The 20,252-nt window shown below is 41.1% G+C and overlaps 1 protein-coding gene across 8 annotated transcripts in view; it reads right to left on the reverse strand.

The window, feature by feature from the left end:
* LOC133097894 (transducin-like enhancer protein 4) overlaps window positions 1-20,252 on the reverse strand; it is a 144,555-nt gene that overhangs the window by 10,528 nt on the left and 113,775 nt on the right. For all 8 annotated transcript variants that reach the window (XM_061200323.1, XM_061200322.1, XM_061200320.1 and 5 more), the window contains 6 exons: window positions 15,085-15,204; window positions 14,014-14,067; window positions 13,400-13,552; window positions 12,054-12,186; window positions 11,489-11,682; window positions 10,904-10,980 (listed from right to left, as the gene is read on the reverse strand). In XM_061200323.1, coding sequence (XP_061056306.1) covers window positions 10,904-10,980; window positions 11,489-11,682; window positions 12,054-12,186; window positions 13,400-13,552; window positions 14,014-14,067; window positions 15,085-15,204 — 731 coding nt within the window. The remainder of the gene's footprint in view (window positions 1-10,903; window positions 10,981-11,488; window positions 11,683-12,053; window positions 12,187-13,399; window positions 13,553-14,013; window positions 14,068-15,084; window positions 15,205-20,252) is intronic.

Genomic DNA, 20,252 nt, shown 5'->3' on the forward strand with positions numbered 1-20,252 from the left:
AGGGGCTGGGTTTTCACAAGAAGGTAGAATGAGTTCAGTTCTGGAAGGGACTGGAAAGGAACAGGAGGTGGGGGAAGGAATCAACCACAGCCTTTATCAGCCCTGCCACTGGCTCCGACTGCTGATGTGAAGTAAATGAAAGGGCACCCCTTGGAGGGCTGCAGGTGAAGGGGTCCCCTTGGGAGAGAGCCAGGCGTCAGTTCAGGCAAGGAGGGAAGGCAGTAATGCTTGTAGAGAAAGGCTGAGATTCTGAGGGATGACGACGGAGACAAAGGCTAATTGATTTAGCAATTAAGAGGTCATGACGACTAAATCTTAAAGACAGAAAAAGGAAGATTATTCCAAGTTTAGAGATGGTGTCATACATTCTTAATGATAATCTCCTTGAAAAGACATCCCTTCTCTCCCCTCTAGAATAACTAAATGTTTTTTAAAGAGCCTTGAGAATTTAAATAGTTAAGAAATGAGGCACACCATTTCTTCTGAGGTTTTCAATATGACATTCTTCAACTCAACCACAACCACTCTGTGAGCACCTACTATGCTCCTGGAACTCCCTTATTAAGAATTTCAAGAGCCTAATTGCATTAAGGATACAATGTAGCCCCCTGTTTACTATTAATATATATAAGACACTCAAAACTGGAAGAAAGAAAGCTCTAGTACATACTTATCATCAGATTTCAACAAACTCTTTGACGTGTAGCTAGCAAAGAGTACTGGAATGTGTAATGAAAGCCAACCTTTCTAGAAATTAGGGAGGCCCAGGTTTGAAAACCTTTTCTTTTTCTACCTAATTAAATGCATCAGTACTCCTTATCCACATATTCTGATTTAGATGTCATGCTGAGATACAGTATCAGGTAAGACACTTGCCTTGCCCATAAGTGGCTTGTAATCTAGGAAGCATGATGAGAAAAGTATAGAAGTGATTACAATACCAGGTGCAAGATGGGAAGGATGAAGTTCTGTGGTGGTTCAAAAACCAAAAATAAAGCTTATGCTTCATGAGAGACACGTGGTGCTGGAGGTGGTTTTTAGAGAATGGAAGGATTTTACCAAAGAGGGAGGAAGATGGAAAAACCATTCCAGGTGGAGGGAGCAGCTCTAAAAGGAAGAGGTGAAATGATCTGGGAAAGTCCTGGATTGGTTTTAATTGGGGAATTCATTTATTCAACAATGACCCAACACAGTAAGTGGTTGAAGGAGCTGGCCCGAGCACAGCCTGATAAAATACACTGCACGCGCGCACGCACACACGCGCGCGCACACACACACACACACACACAATATATAAAAAAGGGAGGGCCTAGAAGGCCAGCCTGAGAATTTCACAAACAGAATTTACTGAAGAGTGCTTTTAGGAGTAGGAGGAGTGGGACATTACTGGGGCAAAGCCACTCATAGAATAAATTTGGTGGCAAGGAGTACAGTGGATAGGAGGAATAAGAGACAATTATTTGAATAATCTAGACGAGAGGCAATGGGGGACCTGAACTAGGCAAGGAGAAGGATGACACACTAGAAGTAACTGGTTATGAAACTGCGTAGGACTCAACTAATGAGATGTGAGGAAGAAGCCAATAATAGCTGAGTTTCTGAACTCAGGGAACAAGGAACGGAGTACTCTGAAAAGCAGGCAAATTGGCAGGAACATCTAGTCTGGGGAAGCACTTTGTGAATATGATGAATTTGTAGTGCAAGTAATACACACTCAAGATGCCTAGCTGAGATGTCCAACAAACAACTAAAAATACAGGGCTGGAAGGAATAGGTGCAGGGAGACAGAGAAATTCTCTCTCGGCAGGCAAAGCTACTAAAAGCTAAGAGTGATCTCCAAGGGAGATGGTGAAAAGAAAGGAAGTTTGGACTTTCTGACAGAACTATACTTCAAACAATTCAGACATCTGCAAATCTATGTTTAAAACATGTGTATCGAAGTTGCCGTTTTATTTGGATCACCATCTTTCGATGAAACCCCAGCATAGTCGAGAAGATTCTTGGCCTTCCCACCTCCACCTCCCTCTATGAGAGGCCCACTTCTGTAATGCCATACTCATCATTTCCATGCTTTGCGACACCCTGCCCAAGTTTCCAATGTCTCACGAGATAGAACTAGACCTTGAATTCACAATGAAACGTCTGGCTGTTGTACTGATACTTCAATGCAGGAGGACAGAAGACTGGGTTCTAGTAGCATGTGAACCCACTAGCAGGTTAGCAAGACAACAAATACTTGAGGGTTTGCTGTGTGTCAGGAATTGTTCCTATTTTGAAAAATCTTGCTTTATAAAAACAAATCAAAACAACAACAGAGAAGAATTTCTGAATTCTGAGCAGCCTAAAACCCATAAATCTGAGATTTTTTGTTATGGCTGAAATCACATGTCATTTCCCATAATATAATTAGTGCAATGGTTTTAATCAAATACTTTTACGCTATTTATAAAAGTCTCATATAAGTAGCAAGTGAGGAAAAAAGTCCACTTTTGGCTTGTGTTGAAATTAAACTCTGCTGTCATTCTAGTTATTTATTGAGTGGAACCTTTGCTAATTCACCAGCATAAGCAAGTGGACCCAATGTGAATTATCAAATAAATGCTATTTTATTAATTAGTTTGGAACATGCATTTAATTATAATTTTTGATAATATCTAGCAATTATTCTGTAAAAATAATTAGGACAGAGATGTGCGACTGTTGTAAGTCTTTCTAGAGAAAGGCAGTTACTTTGTGTGTGTGGTGAGGGAGGCCTTTAGGTGATTTATTATGTTTTATGTTCTAGCACAAAAAATAGTTTTCCTGTTGAAAAACATGCAGAAGTTTCACAACTCTGCAAAAATTTTTAATGAAAGTATTTCTCTCTATATGCATAAATGAGTGTGAATTTATATGCCTTGGTGCCTTGGTAAAGACATACCAATGACAGGAACAGGGAGTCTAATTTACTCAGTCTAATCTCCTTGGGCCATCTCTGCCTCCCACTATGGTCTACTGCATGAGCAACTGAAAGACTGGTAACAACCTGGGCAAAGCTCAAGGGGAAATGATGCTGCAGTTGACTCAAGAGCCACTGCATATCAAACACTGTGCTAAACATATACCATATCATCTCATCCTCATGCCCTCCTTATCAGGGAGGTGCCAGCCCTGCTTTAAAGATGAGCCAACTGAAGCTCACAATAAAGTCACTTGCTTCCTAGTGTCAACTGGCAGAGTCAGAATTCACACTTGGATCTGTCACACTCCAGAATTCATATTCTGTTGAACACACCACGCTCTCTTTGGGGTTCTTGACGTCATTTGCCAACTGCTTTCGGTGTGTCTCTGTCACTCCAGGAACAAAAATTCCCAGCCATGGAGATTGGTTCAAGATGGCAGATTAGAAGGACGTGCGCTCACTCCCTTTGTGAGAGCACTGAAATCACAACTAACTGCTGAACAATCATCGACAGGAAGACACTGGAACTCGCCAAAAATGATACCCCACTTCCAAAGACAAAGGAGAAGCCACAATGAGACGGTAGGAGGGGCGCAATCACAGTAAAATCAAATCCCATAACTGCAGGGTGGCTGACTCACAAACTGGAAAACACTTATACCACAGAAGTCCACCCACTGGAGTGAAGGTTCTCAGCCCCACGTCAGGCTTCCGAACTTGGGGGTCCGGCAATGGGAGGAGGAATTCCTAGAGAATCAGACTTTGAAGGCTAGCGGGATTTGATTGCAGGACTTCGGCAGGACTGGGGTAAACAGAGACTCCACTCTTGGAGGGCACACACAAAGTAGTGTGTGCATCGGGACCCAGGGGAAGGAGCAGTGACCCCAGGGGAGACTGAACCAGACCTACCTGCTAGTGTTGGAGGGTCTCCTGCAGAGGCGGGGGGTGGCTGTGGCTCACCGTGAGGACAAGGACACTGGCAGCAGAAGTTCTGGGAAGTACTCCTTGGCATGAGCCCTCCCAGAGTCTGTCATTAACCCCACCAAAGAGCCGGGTAAGCTCCAGTGTTGGGTTGCCTCAGGCCAAACAACCAACAGGGAAGGAACCCAGCCCCACCCATCAGCAGACAAGCAGATTAAACTTTTACTGAGCTCTGCCCACCAAAGCAATACCCAGCTCTACCCACCACCAGTCCCTCCCATCAGGAAACTTGCACAAGCCTCTTAGATAGCCTCATCCACCAGAGGGCAGACAGCAGAAGCAAGAAGAACTACAATCCTACAGCCTGTGGAACAAAAACCACATTCACAGAAAGACAAGATGAAAAGGCAGAGGGCTATGTACCAGATGAAGGAACAAGATAAAACCCCAGAAAAACAAATAAATGAAGTGGAGATAGGCAACCTTCCAGAAAAAGAATTCAGAATAATGATAGTGAAGATGATCCAGGACCTCGGAAAAAGAATGGAGGCAAAGATCGAAAAGATGCAAGAAACATTTAACAAAGACCTGGAAGAACTGAAGAACAAACACCTAGAAGAATTAAAGAACAAACAAACAGGGATAAACAATACAATAACTGAAATGAAAAATACACCAGAAGGAATCAACAGCAGAATAACTGAGGCAGAAGAACGGAAAGTGACGTGGAAAACAGAAGAGTGGAATTCACTGCTGTGGAACAGAATAAAGAACAAAGAATGCAAAGAAATAAAGACAGCCTAAGAGACCTCTGGGACAACATTAAATGTAACAACATTCACATTATAGGCGTCCCAGAAGGAGAAGAGAGAGAGAAAGGACCCGAGAAAATATTTGAAGAGATTATAGTCGAAAACTTCCCTAACGTGGGAAAGGAAATAGCCACCCAAGTCCAGGAAGCACAGACAGTCCCAGGCAGGATAAACCCAAGGAGAAACACGCCGAGACACATAGTAATCAAACTGGCAAAAATTAAAGACAATGAAAAATTACTGAAAGCAACAAGGAAAAAACAACAAATAACATACAAGGAAACTCCCATATGGTTAACAGCTGATTTCTCAGCAGAAACTCTACAAGCCAGAAGGGAGTGGCAGGATATATTTAAAGTGATGAAAGGGAAGAACCTACAACCAAGATTACCCTGCAAGCATCTCACTCAGATTCGACAGAGAAATCAAAAGCTTTACAGACAAGCAAAAGCTAAGAGAATTCAGCACCACCAAACCAGTTCTGCAACAAATGCTAAAGGAACTTCTCTAAGTGGGGAACACAAGAGAAGAAAAGGACCTACAAAAACAAACCCATAACAATTAACAAAATGATAATAGGAACATACATATCAATAATTACCTTAATCGTGAATGGATTAGATGCTCCAAACAAAAGACACAGCCTCACTGAATGGATACAAAAACAAGACCTGTACATATGCTGTCTACAAGAGACCCACTTCAGACCTAGGGACACATACAGACTGAAAGTGAGGAGACGGAAACAGATATTCCATGCAAATGGAAATCAAAAGAAAGCTGGAGTAGCAATATTCATATCAGATAAAATAGACTTTAAAATAAAGAATGTTACAAGAGACAAGGAAGGACACTACATAATGATCAAGGGATCAATCCAAAAAGAAGATATAACAATTATAAATATATATGCACCCAACATAGGAGCACCTCAATACATAAAGCAACTGCTAACGGCTATAAAACAGGAAATCGACAGTAACACAATAATAGTGGGGGACTTTAACACCTCATTCACACCAATGGACAGATCATCCAAACAGAAAATTAATAAGGAAACACAAGCTTTAAATGACACAATAGACCAGACAGATTTAATTGATATTTATAGGACATTCCATCCAAAAACAGCAGATTACACTTTCTTCTCAAGTGTGCACGGAACATTCTCCAGAATAGATCACATCTTGGGTCACAAATCAAGCCTCAGTAAATTTAAGAAAACTGAAATCATATCAAGCATCTTTTCTGACCACAACACTATGAGATTAGAAATCAATTACAGGGAAAAAAACATAAAGAACACAAACACATGGAGGCTAAACAAAACGTTACTAAATAACCAAGAGATCACTGAAGAAATCAAAGAGGAAATCAAAAAATACCTAGAGACAAATGACAAAGAAAACACGACGATCCAAAACCTATGGGACGCAGCAAAAGCAGTTCTAAGAGGGAAGTTTATAGCAATACAAGCCTACCTCAAGAAACAGGAAAAATCTCAAATAAACAATCTAACCTTACACCTAAAGGAACTAGAGAAAGAAGAACAAAGAAAGCCCAAAGTTAGTAGAAGGAAAGAAATCATAAAGATCAGAGCAGAAATAAATGAAATAGAAACAAAGAAAACAATAGCAAAGATCAATAAAACTAAAAGCTGGTTCTTTGAGAAGATAAACAAAATTGATAAACCATTAGCCAGACTCATCAAGAAAAAGAGGGAGAGGACTCAAATCAATAAAACTAGAAATGAAAAAGGAGAAATTACAACAGAAACCACAGAAATACAAAGAATCTTAAGAGACTATTACAAGCAACTCTATGCCAATAAAATGGACAACCTGGAAGAAATGGACAAATTCTTAGAAAGGTATAACCTTCCAAGACTGAACCAGGAAGAAATAGAAAATATGAACAGACCAATCACAAGTAATGAAATTGAAACTGTGATTGAAAATCTTCCAACAAACAAAAGTCCAGGACTAGACGGCGTCACAGGTGAATTCTATCAAACATTTAGAGAAGCGCTAACACCCATCCTTCTCAAACTCTTCCAAAAAATTGCAGAGGAAGGAATACTCTCAAACTCATTCTGTGAGGCCACCATCACCCTGATACCAAAACCAGACAAAAATACTAGAAAAAAAAATTATAGACCAATATCACTGATGAATATAGATGCAAAAATCCTCAACAAAATACTAGCAAACAGTATCCAACAACACATTAAAAGGATTATATACCATGATCAAGTGGGATTTATCCCAGGGATGCAAGGATTCTTCAATATACGCAAATCAATCAATGTGATACACCATATTAACAAATTGAAGAAGAAAAACCATACGATCATCTCAATAGACGCAGAAAAAACTTTTGACAAAATTCTACACCAATTTATGATAAAAACTGTCCAGAAAGTGCGCAGAGAGGGAACCTACCTCAACAAAATAAAGGCCATATACGACAAACCCACAGCAAACATCATTCTCAATGGTGAAAAACTGAAAGCATTTCCTCTAAGATCAGGAACAAGACAAGGATGTCCACTCCTGCCACTATTATTCAACACAGTTTTGGAAGTCCTAGCCACGGCAATCAGAGAAGAAAAAGAAATAAAAGGAATACAAATTGGAAAAGAAAAAGTAAAACAGTCACTGTTTGCAGGTGACATGATACTGCACATACAGAATCCTAAAGATGCCACCAGAAAACTACTAGAGCTAATCAATGAATTTGGTAAAGTTGCAGGATACAAAATTAATGCACAGAAATCTCTTGCATTCCTATACACTAATGATGAAAAATCTGAAAGAGAAATTACAGAAACACTCCCATTTACCATTGCAACAAAAAGAATAAAATACCTAGGAATAAACCTACCTAGGGAGACAAAAGACCTGTATGCAGAAAACTATAAGACACTGATGAAAGAAATTAAAGATGATACCAACAGATGGAGAGACATACCTGTTCTTGGATTGGAAGAATCAATATTGTGAAAATGACTATACTACGCAAAACAATCTACAGATTCAATGCAATCCCTATCAAATTACCAATGGCATTTTTTTACAGAACTAGAACAAAAAATCTTAAAATTTGTATCGAGACACAAAAGACCCTGAATAGCCAAAGCAGTCTTGAGGGAAAAAAGCGTAGCTGGAGAAATCAGACTGCCTGACTTCAGACTGTACTACAAAACTACAGTAATGAAGACGATATGGTACTGGCACAAAAACAGAAATATACATCAATGGAACAGGATAGAAAGCCCAGAGATAAACCCATGCACACATGGTCACCTTATTTTTGATAAAGGAGGCAAGAATATACAATGGAGAAAAGACAGCCTCTTCAATAAGTGGTGCTGGGAAAACTGGACAGCTACATGTAAAAGAATGAAATTAGAACACTCCTTAACACCATACACAAAAATAAACTCAAAATGGATTAGAGACCTAAATGTAAGACCGGACACTATAAAACTCTTAGAGGAAAACATAGGAAGAACACTCTTTGACATAAATCACAGCAAGATCTTTTCTGATCCACCTCCTAGAGTAATGGAAATAAAAACAAAAATAAATAAATGGGACCTAATGAAACTTAAAAGCTTTTGCACAGCAAAGGAAACCATAAACAAGACGAAAAGACAACCCTCAGAATGGGAGAAAATATTTGCAAACGAATCAATGGACAAAGGATTCATCTCCAAAATATATAAACAGCTCATGCAGCTCAATATCAAAAAAAACAAACAACCCAATCAAAAAATGGGCAGAAAACCGAAATAGATATTTCTCCAAAGAAGACATACAGATGGCCAAGAAGCACATGAAAAGCTGCTCAACATCACTAATTATTAGAGAAATGCAAATCAAAACTATAATGAGGTATCACCTCACACCAGTTAGAATGGGCATCATCAGAAAATCTATAAACAACAAATGCTGGAGAGGGTGTGGAGAAAAGGGAACCCTCTTTCATGGTGGGTGGGAATGTAAATTGATACAGCCACTATGGAGAACAGTATGGAGGTTCCTTAAAAAACTAAAAGTAGAATTACCATATGACCCAGCAATCCCACTACTCGGCTTATACTGAGAGAAAACCATAATTCAAAAAGACACATGCACCCCAATGTTCACTGCAGCACTATTTACAATAGCCAGGTCATGGAAGCAAGCTAAATGCCCATCGACAGACGAATGGATAAAGAAAATGTGGTACATGTATACAATGGAATATTACTCAGCCATAAAAAGGAATGAAACTGGGTCATTTGCAGAGACGTGGATGGATCTAGAGACTGTCATACAGAGTGAAGTAAGTCAGAAAGAGAAAAACAAATATCGTATATTAACGCATACATGTGGAACCTAGAAAAATGGTACAGATGAACCGGTGTGCAGGGCAGAAATAGAGACACAGATGTGGAGAACAAACGTATGGACACCAAGTGGGGAAAGTGGTGGTGGGTGGTGGTGGTGGTGGTGGGATGAATTGGGAGATTGGGATTGACATGCATACACTGATGTGTATAAAATGGATGACTAATAAGAACCTGCTGTATAAAAAAATAAATAAAATTCAAAAATTCAAAAAAAAAAAAAAATCCCTCAGCCATCGTGAAACCCATCAACCTTCCTCCCAAAAGGATCTCAACAATTTTATAATGCTATGTGTCAAGACTGGGGGAAGGAAGGGAGCCCAGATCAAGGCTCAGAAGTGCCTCCTGAATCAGACCAGCTGTGATTTTACAGTGGTTCAACTGGCCCAATCCCCACACTGAGACTGTTGTTGCTTCTTTAGATACACCTAACACTTTCACCCCTCCGGGCCTCTGGGCAGCAGCAGAGACGAGAAGCACCACCTCATCTGGTAGTGGTTACACTATAGTTCTGGGTGCAACTGCCGGTTAACTAAGTGGTAACTCTACAGTATCTGAAAACGGCATGATACCGCTTCCCTCAAGGAACCTCTCTGTCCCCACAGGTTCATATGGTACTTGTAGGCATTCAGTTTATTTGATTAATCCTATGGCCTTGTTATTTAGTCACTGCTTGAAACAGACCAAACTTTCACCTTCAAGTACACCAGGATTCTTGGTCAACAAGACTTGTCACTCAACAAGTATTTGCAGAACACACACAAGTACACGGAATTTTACAGTAATTGATATTTATACCTTCAACTCTCAAGGAACTCAGAGTCTAATTTGCCTTGCCTCCCTTATTAATCAGTCAAATACTTACTGAGCCTGCACTGTGTTTGATGCAACAGGGAAGTTCAGGGTAGAGTGTGTAGAGAAGTTACAGAAGGAAGGGCCAAGAACATGATCTATCAGGTGGAAAGTGAAGGAAGGGTCAAGGTCAGGCATGTTTAACACTGTGGAGCCAGCAACATGCGGAACAAAGAAGACACACAGGAAACAACAGGGTGACAACTAAGTGCCTGAGTGTATAGCAGTGAATAAATAAGCAATGGGAGGTCAGTGAAGGGAGAGATCGGCACATGTCTTCATTCATTCATTGAACAAGCATAAATTGTGAGCACCAACTGTGAAGATGAAGCCAAAGAGCCAAGAGAACTGTGCACAGGTAGTAACAGAAAGGTGCACTGGATTAAAATGCAGGATGAGGAATGACATACGGGGAGAGGTTAGAACGTACAAGAAGAGGCTGGAACAACTGATGTGTCTGTCTTGCCTTCATAGCTCCAGGGGGTCATGAAAACAGAGGCTCCAAATACCCAGCTTACAGGACAAGAAGCCAACTGAGCAAGCCACCTTTTCCAGAAACACAAACGAGCGTAAGACCACACTTCTTTCTTTTCAGCCTTTGCAGTTTGGCACGTCTTTTCCTAACATGCTCAAATTCTGAGCATCTAGGTTTGCACATAAGATGACTTCTTCTTTCCAAGGCAACAAAAAGAATTGCCTTGAAATCAGTAACAGATGTAGAGAAGACCTGACTGCTGGAGATGCCTCAGCAATTTGCATTTCCATATTAGAAGCTTGAGATTTTAAATTGAAAATACAAAACCCCACCTCATTACCTCTTCCCTTGTGCTAAGAGAAAATGAAAAATACTTTGCAAAAAACAGAAACAAAACCACCCCACAAGCCGCAGGCACTTGCCCACACTGTCTAGCAGTGCTCAGAGCCCAAAGGGCCAGCGAGGGCCCAGACACACAGTGAGCACAAAGCGCAGAGGCAGGTACTCACGGTTTTCCTCCTGGAATGCCTGTCAGGTTTGGAGGTATTGCTGGCACACGCATGTGATGGTGTGGATCAAATCCAACCTAAAATTTTTCCCAAGCAAGACAACAAAAACAAACATGGTTACATCAACTCATTGCATCCTACTCAGTATCTTTCCAAATCCTAGGAGAATAGATGCTTTAAAAATGTGATTTTAGAGATAAATACACAAGTACTGATTGATGAAATGATAGGATGTTCATGATTTCATGGTAACATACTTGGGGGTGGAAGAAACATGAAAAAAACAGTATTATTATTGAAGCTCATGATGGAAATGAAGGGTTCACTATATTTACTATATTATTTGCTCTACTTCGGTAGGTTTAAAAATTTCTTTTAAAAAAGGAACATAAAACAAAAGAATTCCCTCACCTTACAAAAGAAAATAAATCTCACAATATGATTACATGCAGTTTAATTTATAAATACACACAGGTCCCTCTATAAATCCCTCAAATTTCATAAACTTCCTTAAAAAGAAAAAATACGTGTGGCAACCCTCTGAGCTCTGGAACACTTTTATGCTGTAAAAGCGCACAAACATACCACTGGCGATCTCCCGTAGGCCGCGGCTGCGGCTGCAGCGGCCGCGGCCGCGCTCATCTGCGGGGAGATGTTGTGCAGCCCCGCGTAGGCAGCTCCGGGGCTGGTCAGCTCCCCATTCATCCCAGCGTGCGGCACGATCCCAAAGGGGGTCGGATACGGACAAGGTACTGCCATGGGGGTCCTTAGGCTCGAGGCTACAGACCCAAATGGAAGGAAGGAGGAAAACCAATGATACACACATGAGACAATAATGAAGTATAATGAATATCAGGAGCAACACATTCTTACCTATGTTAAAAAGTAGGATCCATAGTTCAAATAAGCCTATTTTAATATTCTCAAAAGTCATTCAAGCCTTCATCAGGGTTCATGTCTTCCCCTTATTTTACTGAACACCTACTATGTGTCAGACATGGTAAGTGCCAGGCACTTGATTTGGATTAAAGAACTTACAGCCAGTCAATGCTGGTGATTAGTACTCTTAATGTATTACACTCTTTAAATTGCTTTGATTTCTTTAAAAACAGGAAGCATAAATATGTAGAGAAACTTTTTTCTCACTAACCCAAGGGGTCGACTCCTGGCGGTTTTCCGGGGACAGGCCTCAATCCGGGAGTGGAATTACTGCCTGGGGTGGGTGCATCGCTTCGTGGAGTAGGGGTATTGGACTTCGACACAGGAGTGGTAGATTTTTCATTCTAACAAGAGATGTAATGGAATACACTGCTAATTAGAACACAATTTTAACAATTATGTTAAACCTCTGAAAAGGTAAGGTAAAAGAAAAGGAAAAAGAAATGGAAAAGATTCTTCAGCATGGGCCTCTATTGTCATTAGTTAAAAAGAGCTATCAAAGAAACAAAAAGTGTTTCCTGAGACCACAAAACCAATGTTCAAGAGGACATAAATCAAAGCTGAATTTGGGGCACAGTAGACCATTTCCAGGAAACTGGTCTGAGTTAGACAGACGCTGACAAATCATGACGTCCCGATGTGACTGGCCACTTGCTGGTTGCGTTAATACTGAGTGGTTTGAGTTGGGTTCCTGATGGATTGTTCGTGCCACAAGAGGCTCCCCTGGTTAACAGGTCCCATTAAAAAAGATCCAAGCCTGAATCATCACAGAGATCAGCACAGAGGAGCTGCCGTTACAAGGCCGGAAGACCAAGAGAAAAAAACTTAATCTAGCCCTGTGCCAGACACATTCTCCAAAACTGCAGACAAACTGAGGAATTTTCTTTCCCTCAGCTGTGAATTCAAAAGGTTATTTGAAAACGGAATTTGTCTTTTTTTTTTTTTTTTTTTAATGCTATGTTACAAGGACACAACTGGTGAGGAAAAAGGAAGGCACACTACATAAAAATGCAATTAACTACACAGCCACAGAAGAAGGGGGTATGGGGAGATTACCCTGACTTGCAAGCAGTTTTATTTGTGCATTTCTGATTTGTGGTGTGAGTCAAGGTAGACTTTTATAAATGACAGATTACTTTTTAGATAGGAAGGGAAAATTATTGCAATCATACATAGCTTGGTAATTCCAACAAAGCTAGCAACAAAATCACATCCAAGCCAAAAACTAAATTTACCATAAACCACAGGTGACAAAATTCTGTAACCCTAGTATATATTTCTTCATTTTCGCTGAGACTTGTTTCACTCAATTTCCTCATGCCCCTCCCCTATCCTTGCAAAAAGACTCACAAAACAAACATCCATCACCAACAAAGTCAGTGAACCCGCTCTGTTCCAAAAGTACTTTTGTCAGTTCAACTTGAACACTGAACATACACATATGCTTGGTGGTAAAAGTCCTATGGAAAAATGTGGAAAATACAAAATTTTAAAAATAATTTAACCTAACCATCTGGAAACGGGCAACGCTAAGAAAGATGGTGAGGAACTGCTTACAAGGCTAAGTTCTTTGGATTTGGAGGAAGGAGTACTGCTGGAGGATGCGATCGAGGCTGGACTGATGGGGGCATCTTTCTTGAGAAGGCGTGTCTTGTCCAGGCCATTCTCTCTTGGGGAATGTGCAGGGCTCCCTCGAGGTGAGGATGGATCCTACAAAGGAACATCAAGGGTATCAAATGCAGCACAGCGCATTCACAGTGCCAGAGTGCTTGGTGTGGACGTTTCTAGCCAAAAGTCTTCAACAGCTTAGAAGCAAAAAATGTTCTGGAATAGATCATAAGACTCATCAAGTTGCTGAAGAAAATATTCAGTATAGAGATCAATGAAAATACTACAAAATTTATAGTACTTATTTAAAACAGAAACAAAAATCAAAACTCTACAAATTTGCAGGTCACTTGCCAAGGGGTGTGCATTCATGGTGGTAACAACACATTTGCACTTCATAGTGTAGAGTAGCAATAAAAAAGGATCAGTAATATAAATTTTTCAGGTAAATAAAACGTGGGCCCCTTCAGAAATTACGGAAACACTGTGGATACTAATTGTCGGGACACTAATCATTGTTATAACTGGTTAAGAGCAGGAAGTCAAATGAGCCATAAACATACCTCATTGGAAACGTCAACCACCAAGTTGTCATCACTCTTCTCACCATCGCTGTCCTGCATTGACAATTGAGAAGCATTATCTCCTCCCCCAGCCAAAAAAAGAAAAAAAAGAAGAAGAAAAGAAAAGGCAGCCAGATTTACCCTAGGTAAGTCCAGAGTCATTAACTCCTCACATTTTATAAAAATGAACTGCACCAAACAGTGCTAAACACTCCACAATGAACTGTGTTCTTTAAGCTTCGTGACGATGTTACGAGGTAGGTAATAGGAAACAGGACGATTCCACTGTAGTTTAAAAAATTGAAGCTTATGGCTTATTACTCTAGTATCAGGTGCCAACTGGCAGGCCCACGCTGCATAATCCAGCCTACAGAAGGGTGGGATTTGTTCTGTCAGTGTCTTTCAAAGACAGATAAAGAGCCACAATTTTTAAACTGGGAGGTTTCACATGCAATTTCAAGTTCTCAGCTTCCTTCGAGGCCTGCAGTCTTGCAGGGCACCACCAGGGGAAGCCGGGTGGAGTCGGCCTGCCTCCACACCAGTGAGTCCCATCCCACTTGCCCCCTTCACTGTGTGATCTGAAGAACCAGCCACCGAAGGAAAATGAGCTTCAACTCATGCTAGGGACACATCTGGATGTTTCTGCAAGTTATATTCCACAAAACGTGCTACATTCCTCAGCACAGAAGGTCATCTAGACATTTTAACAGGTTGTCTGTGATTTCACCTTTTTCCTTAACATTTCTAGCTGGCCACAGAAAATCCGACCACCTTGAAATTTATGGAGGGAAGCAAATACATCTAATAGAAATAATATGGAACACAAGTCTTCTATCGGTTGCAGGATAAAGCACTGTTCTGCGGCTCACAGACACATGTGCCCTCACTTGCAAACACAGACCTTCAGCCAGCCACTTGAGACACAGCTAGAACTGCAATAACTATTTTTCCCTCCTAGGATGTTGTTATCTTGTGTTCTAGTTTTGGTTGGTAATAGTAAGAAGGTAAAAAGGCCGCTGATCAAAAAGCAAGGTAAACTGCCTCCCCCAAAGCAAAGGTGAGTGAACCTACATAACGAGCTGCGATCTCCTTTTCTTCAGTTTTCTGCTTTTTGCTATCAGAGGAGTAGTCTGTGGAGTTTCTGTGCTTCTCAGCACCTCGGAAACTGGCTGACGGGGATACCGAAGAGCTCTGGAATTAGAAAGGGAAGCGGGACTGAGAGATGACCAGCCATTCAACAATGTCATTTTTTTAAATCACTTGAGACTTTATCTCCTTTTCATTCTTTAGCACACACTCACAGAGCTGTTAAGAGGAGACAGGAGAGAGGGGAGGAGGTGAAAGGAAGATGAGAACAAAGGTATAGAGAAAAAAGAAAAGGGGAAAAAGGAAAGAACAAGACAAAAGAAGTAGAGATGGGACAGAGGGAGCAGAGGAATAAAAAGAGGAGGCAGGGAACAGGTTAAACGCAAAAGGCAGAGGGGGTTTGGTCTAAAGGAGAAGTTTGTATTTTATCGAGAAAGGCAGCAGATACAAGAGAAAGAGGAGAAAGAAAAGGGCAGCCCCCCACCCACCCCTAATTTGCCAGCTGATGAGAAGCCAGTATTTCAAGCCTCTATAGAGAAACTGAATAAATTAGAGTCCACCTTGAGAGATAATTACTAATTCTTCAGTGAAAAAAAGAGAGGTACTCCTTGGGGATTTTAGCACCCAAATATGGTGACACAAAGGTCATACTTACAGAATTTTGCTTTAGTTCCGCAACTTAAGGGCCTGGGAGATGCAGAGTGGCAGGTAAAACAACAACAACACGACAACAACAAAACCACACGTACAAAAATGCACTTTATTATTTTTCTGACTCCTAGAGTTTCCATGATCTGCTCTTTTCTTTAACCTCTGGAAATCCAGGAACCCCATTTAGGACCAGGGAATAGAAAGATGGTCCCTCCTTCTCGGAATCACAGTTGGGGGTGATCTGTTTGGGCTCAGGCCATGTCTGTCATCTCTGCTCTTCCAAAGAGCTCTCAGCTGGAGGAGTACCACACACAGAAAACAAACACCAGTGACAGAGAAATTCTCTGAAGCACAGAGAATGAGTCTGCCATCGAGGTCAGGTGGTTACTGGGCACACTGAGATGATACGACAGCTTAAAACCATAGATGAAGAAGAAAGCACTGATGAAAACTGTAACTAACTTCAAGGATTGGCTAGTGACTCAGTCTCACACAGACCAAGGAGAAGCTCTAAAATAAAGGGGAGGTATAAGGAGAGGGAGCAGGGCTGAGTGCAGGGCTAACCTGTTGAGGGTGAACTGAAGGCCTGAAGAGCCAAGTCCCTCAGGGGGGCACCAGGACAGCACTCCCAAGTACTAGATTAACCCAGTTGGGGTGGGAAAGGGCTGATCTTGGAGGGCAGAGACAAGGAAACTTGGAGATATGGGAAAAAAGTTCTAGGAAGAACAAAGAATCACCACCAGAATCTTTGCCTGGCATCCAAATCAATTCAGAAAACTGTTCAGTAAAGCTTTTCCTCATTTATAACTTTACTCATCTTATATAAAATTTACTCCTTGTACTTTTTTTTCTTTACCTTATTAGTCTGTTAGCAATAATTAAGTCTTTTTTCCACCCCTGTGTCGGTATAGCTACCAAAAGATCACCCCCTAGTGGTCAGCTGTGGTGACGGCAACTCCTCCACTAGCTCCAAAGGCAGGGGTGCAGGGTGGGAGTTTGGAGGAGGAGGAAGACTGAGAAGGATCAGTGAGTTCCCATTGATAGAGGCTGGAAAACCCTAAACCCTTCCTTCCTGTATCAGTCCCTTAAATGTAGGCACCAAGCCCTCTAACTATCCCTACTCAAACATACACTCTTATGTTTGGTGGCAGAAAAGATGGCAGGCATTATTCATTAAGCCTGAAGACAGAAGCAAAACGCTAGAAGCCAAACAATTTTAAAAAGTGGATTGATTGCTTCTTGACTTTCATATATGTCCGCTGAGTTCCAATCCTCATTCCCAAGCCATAAGACTTGATTCAATGCTTCTGCTTTGCTTTCCTACCATGACCCAATGCAATCAGGTGTTTACAACCATTACCTCTTTGAAATCATGCACACAAACACCATCTGTGAGCTACTACCTAACATATTTAATGCCAGAGCCTGTATCTAGTTTCTCCCCTCTCCAGTCTATCCTCCACATTTCTGGGATTCGTTTCCCAAACGGAGATTCTCACCCTTCCTTAAAAATGACAAATGGTGTCCCATCGTCCATAGGAAAAAAGACCAAACTTCTGAGTATAGCTGCTTTCCAAAGCCCTTCACTCCCTGCCCCAATCCAGGGCCTGGGCCTTGTCTCAGAGCTCTGAGCTTGTTGCTCCCTGGTGCGCCATCTATTTTCATTGCATTGGCAGCCTTTTTTCCTGGCTTTCAAGAATGCCCTTTCCCTCAGTATCTTCCTTTTGAAATCCTCCCTCACCATTCTTAAGAACCAGCTCTAAGCATCACTGTTCAAAGCTCTCTCAGACACTGTCAGGCAGAATTAATCACTCTTTGTTCCCTTAACATTTTGTTCACCCAATGAGTGGAGCGCTCCCAATCAATTGATAGCTGTTTGTTTACAAGGTGCTTCCCACTCCAGGCTGTGGGTTCCCGGGGGCGGGGGCACCCACCCAGCGCAGTGAGTGGCACAGAACTGCCAAGAATTTTTTTCGAACTTAAATGACTGAACAACCCCTCGGCACTCCTCAATCTTAATCCAAAATTCATGTGATACATTCCTTTTCAGAGGGCCTCTTGGCCAAACAAATCCACAGGAAACCATTCACTAGAGTAGGATCTGAGGCGTGGCACCCCTTGGATCTGGCAACTTGGCAGCTCTGCCCCCTTCTTCACCTTAATCCTCTACCTACTTCTACATGCCTTCATCCTACTACTGTGATATTTTACAAAAAGAAGAAAAACTGTGTATACATGTGTATGATTACGGATACTACACACTTAACGTTATTTTCACTCTGTCAAAAAGGAAAACTGATTTTTTTTTAACATCTCTATTGGAGTATAATTGCTTTACAATTGTGTGTCAGTTTCTGCTTTATAACAAAGTGTATCAGTTATACATATACACATATCCCCATATCTCTTCCCTCTTGCGTCTCCCTCCCTCCCACCCTCCCTATCCCACCCCTCTAGGTGGTCACAAAGCACCGAGCTGATCTCCCTGTGCTATGCAGCTGCTTCCCACTAGCTATCTATTTTACATTTGGTAGTGTGTATATGTCAAGGGGGAAGGGTAAGCTGGGACGGAGTCAGGAAAACTGATTTTTAAACGATGACAAAATACTTTCTTAAAACTTAATACTGAATGGTAATGCTTATTAATTGGCACACATGTACAAAGAGCTTTTTTTTTTTTTTTAAGCCGGCTGTTTCAGGCACTGTGGACAGTATTTTATTTGTGAATTTTACTGCAGAACAGAGTTGCATGTTGGAGTTTCCTGGTAGAATGATCAAGTAGTTAATTATCACTAGCATTTAAAGGTTAAGCTGCACAATAGGCACTGGGGCAATCAGCAATGTTCTAATAACATAATTGCTCTAGAATCAAATTGGACTTGGCACGGACTCTCATCATGAATCTTACAAGTCCACCATTCTGCCACTGGAAGGCCATTTGGATCTTTGCTAGACATGCGAACAGGAGGAATGAAATACTGATAAAGACAAAGTCACGCTTTTACAAGAAAAGCTTATTTTTTATTTCTCTACTGTTATTTTAAAAGCTTAGCTAGGTTAGATATTTCCCTAACTTATTACATAAGAAACTTACTGGAGCTGCATTATTACTCCTTAGAAATCTACAAACTTAGAAACATCAAACATAAATCTTTCTCATTACAGTTTGATCATGTAAATATACTAGCAAATTAGTTATGAACGAAGAGTCACAATCAGAAAGCGGTGGCCGATGTGGAAAGGGCAAAATACCTTAAATGTGAATTGTTAATAAAAACCTCTCAAAAATAAAGTAATAACCTAGAATTAAAAAACAAAAAGTTCTGTATTTTTAAAAAATAAACACATATTGGGATATTGAAAAAACAAGGTAGATGTCTAATAAAAGATAAAGAGGAGGGAAACAGCGAAAATAAGAAAAAAATAGTATATCTTTATGAATCTTATATGGAAATCCTAATTGCTTTGATAATAAAAGATAAACTTTAAAGTCAGTTAATTCCTAACATTATAAATCATGTTATCTCAAAATGAGAAAAATTCTAGATCCTAGTTTGAAATCCAACCTGGACTTTACTAAGGCTACTGTTCAAGTCAGCTGCAAAACTGCTACTCTAACAGTAATTCATTCAGTACAGGCATTAGTTTGGGTCAGGGACACTCAGGGGGAGTTTATTTATGGTGGTGGAGGTGGGGAGGATGGAGAAGGCAGGCTTAAAGCCCTGTAAGACCCTTTACTGATGTCACACCAAAGCCCTCCAGCAATCTAAACGGGTGACCCCACCGTCCCCTTTGCTGTGACTCCTCTGCCACCTCAAGATCAAAGATGACCAGGTATGAGAAAGAGCTCCATAAAGCATTCTCCCGCCCCAAAAGAGGCAGTGCTGCTACAATCAGCTAATTATAATAACAGGTAGCACAGATTTTACTAGCAGGCAAGAGCATCTCTCTGGAGTCCAGACTGCCTGGGTTAAAAATCTTCCACTTAATATCCCTGTAGCCTTGAGGATGTTGCTCAGTCTCAATCAGTCTGGAGTCTGCAGTCAGCAACACCCCACCCACTCCGTCAACCAGGCTGCTCTGAGGGCTAAGTGAAAGAAGCCACATAAAGCATAAGGCACAGCCCTTGGCAAATAAGTGAGCCCTAGCAATAGCAACTCAGCCCTGTGACTGTGTGCTGCACACTATTTACTTACGGAGCTAGTGTGGATCTTCTATTTTAAGCCTCACATAAGGACTATTCTAGGTGTTTGGGAAGCCCTCCCCCTCAGCATAGATATGCAGATAATCCGTAATAATGGTTCCAATAGGCTGCTATTACCAAAACACATCTCCTTTCAACAATTACAATAAGGTTTTGGTTCAATACTGCAGGCAAGACTATAAATACCACCTCCACGCTGGACTTTCTAATTCGATTTCAAATGCACATCAAACTAACTCTGCTTTCCACTGGCACAGGTGCAGTGCTCAGATGTCCCTGCCCACTTACAAGATCCCAA

Source organism: Eubalaena glacialis, chromosome 9, assembly GCF_028564815.1.
Source record: "Eubalaena glacialis isolate mEubGla1 chromosome 9, mEubGla1.1.hap2.+ XY, whole genome shotgun sequence".
NCBI classification, from domain to species: Eukaryota; Metazoa; Chordata; class Mammalia; order Artiodactyla; family Balaenidae; genus Eubalaena; species Eubalaena glacialis.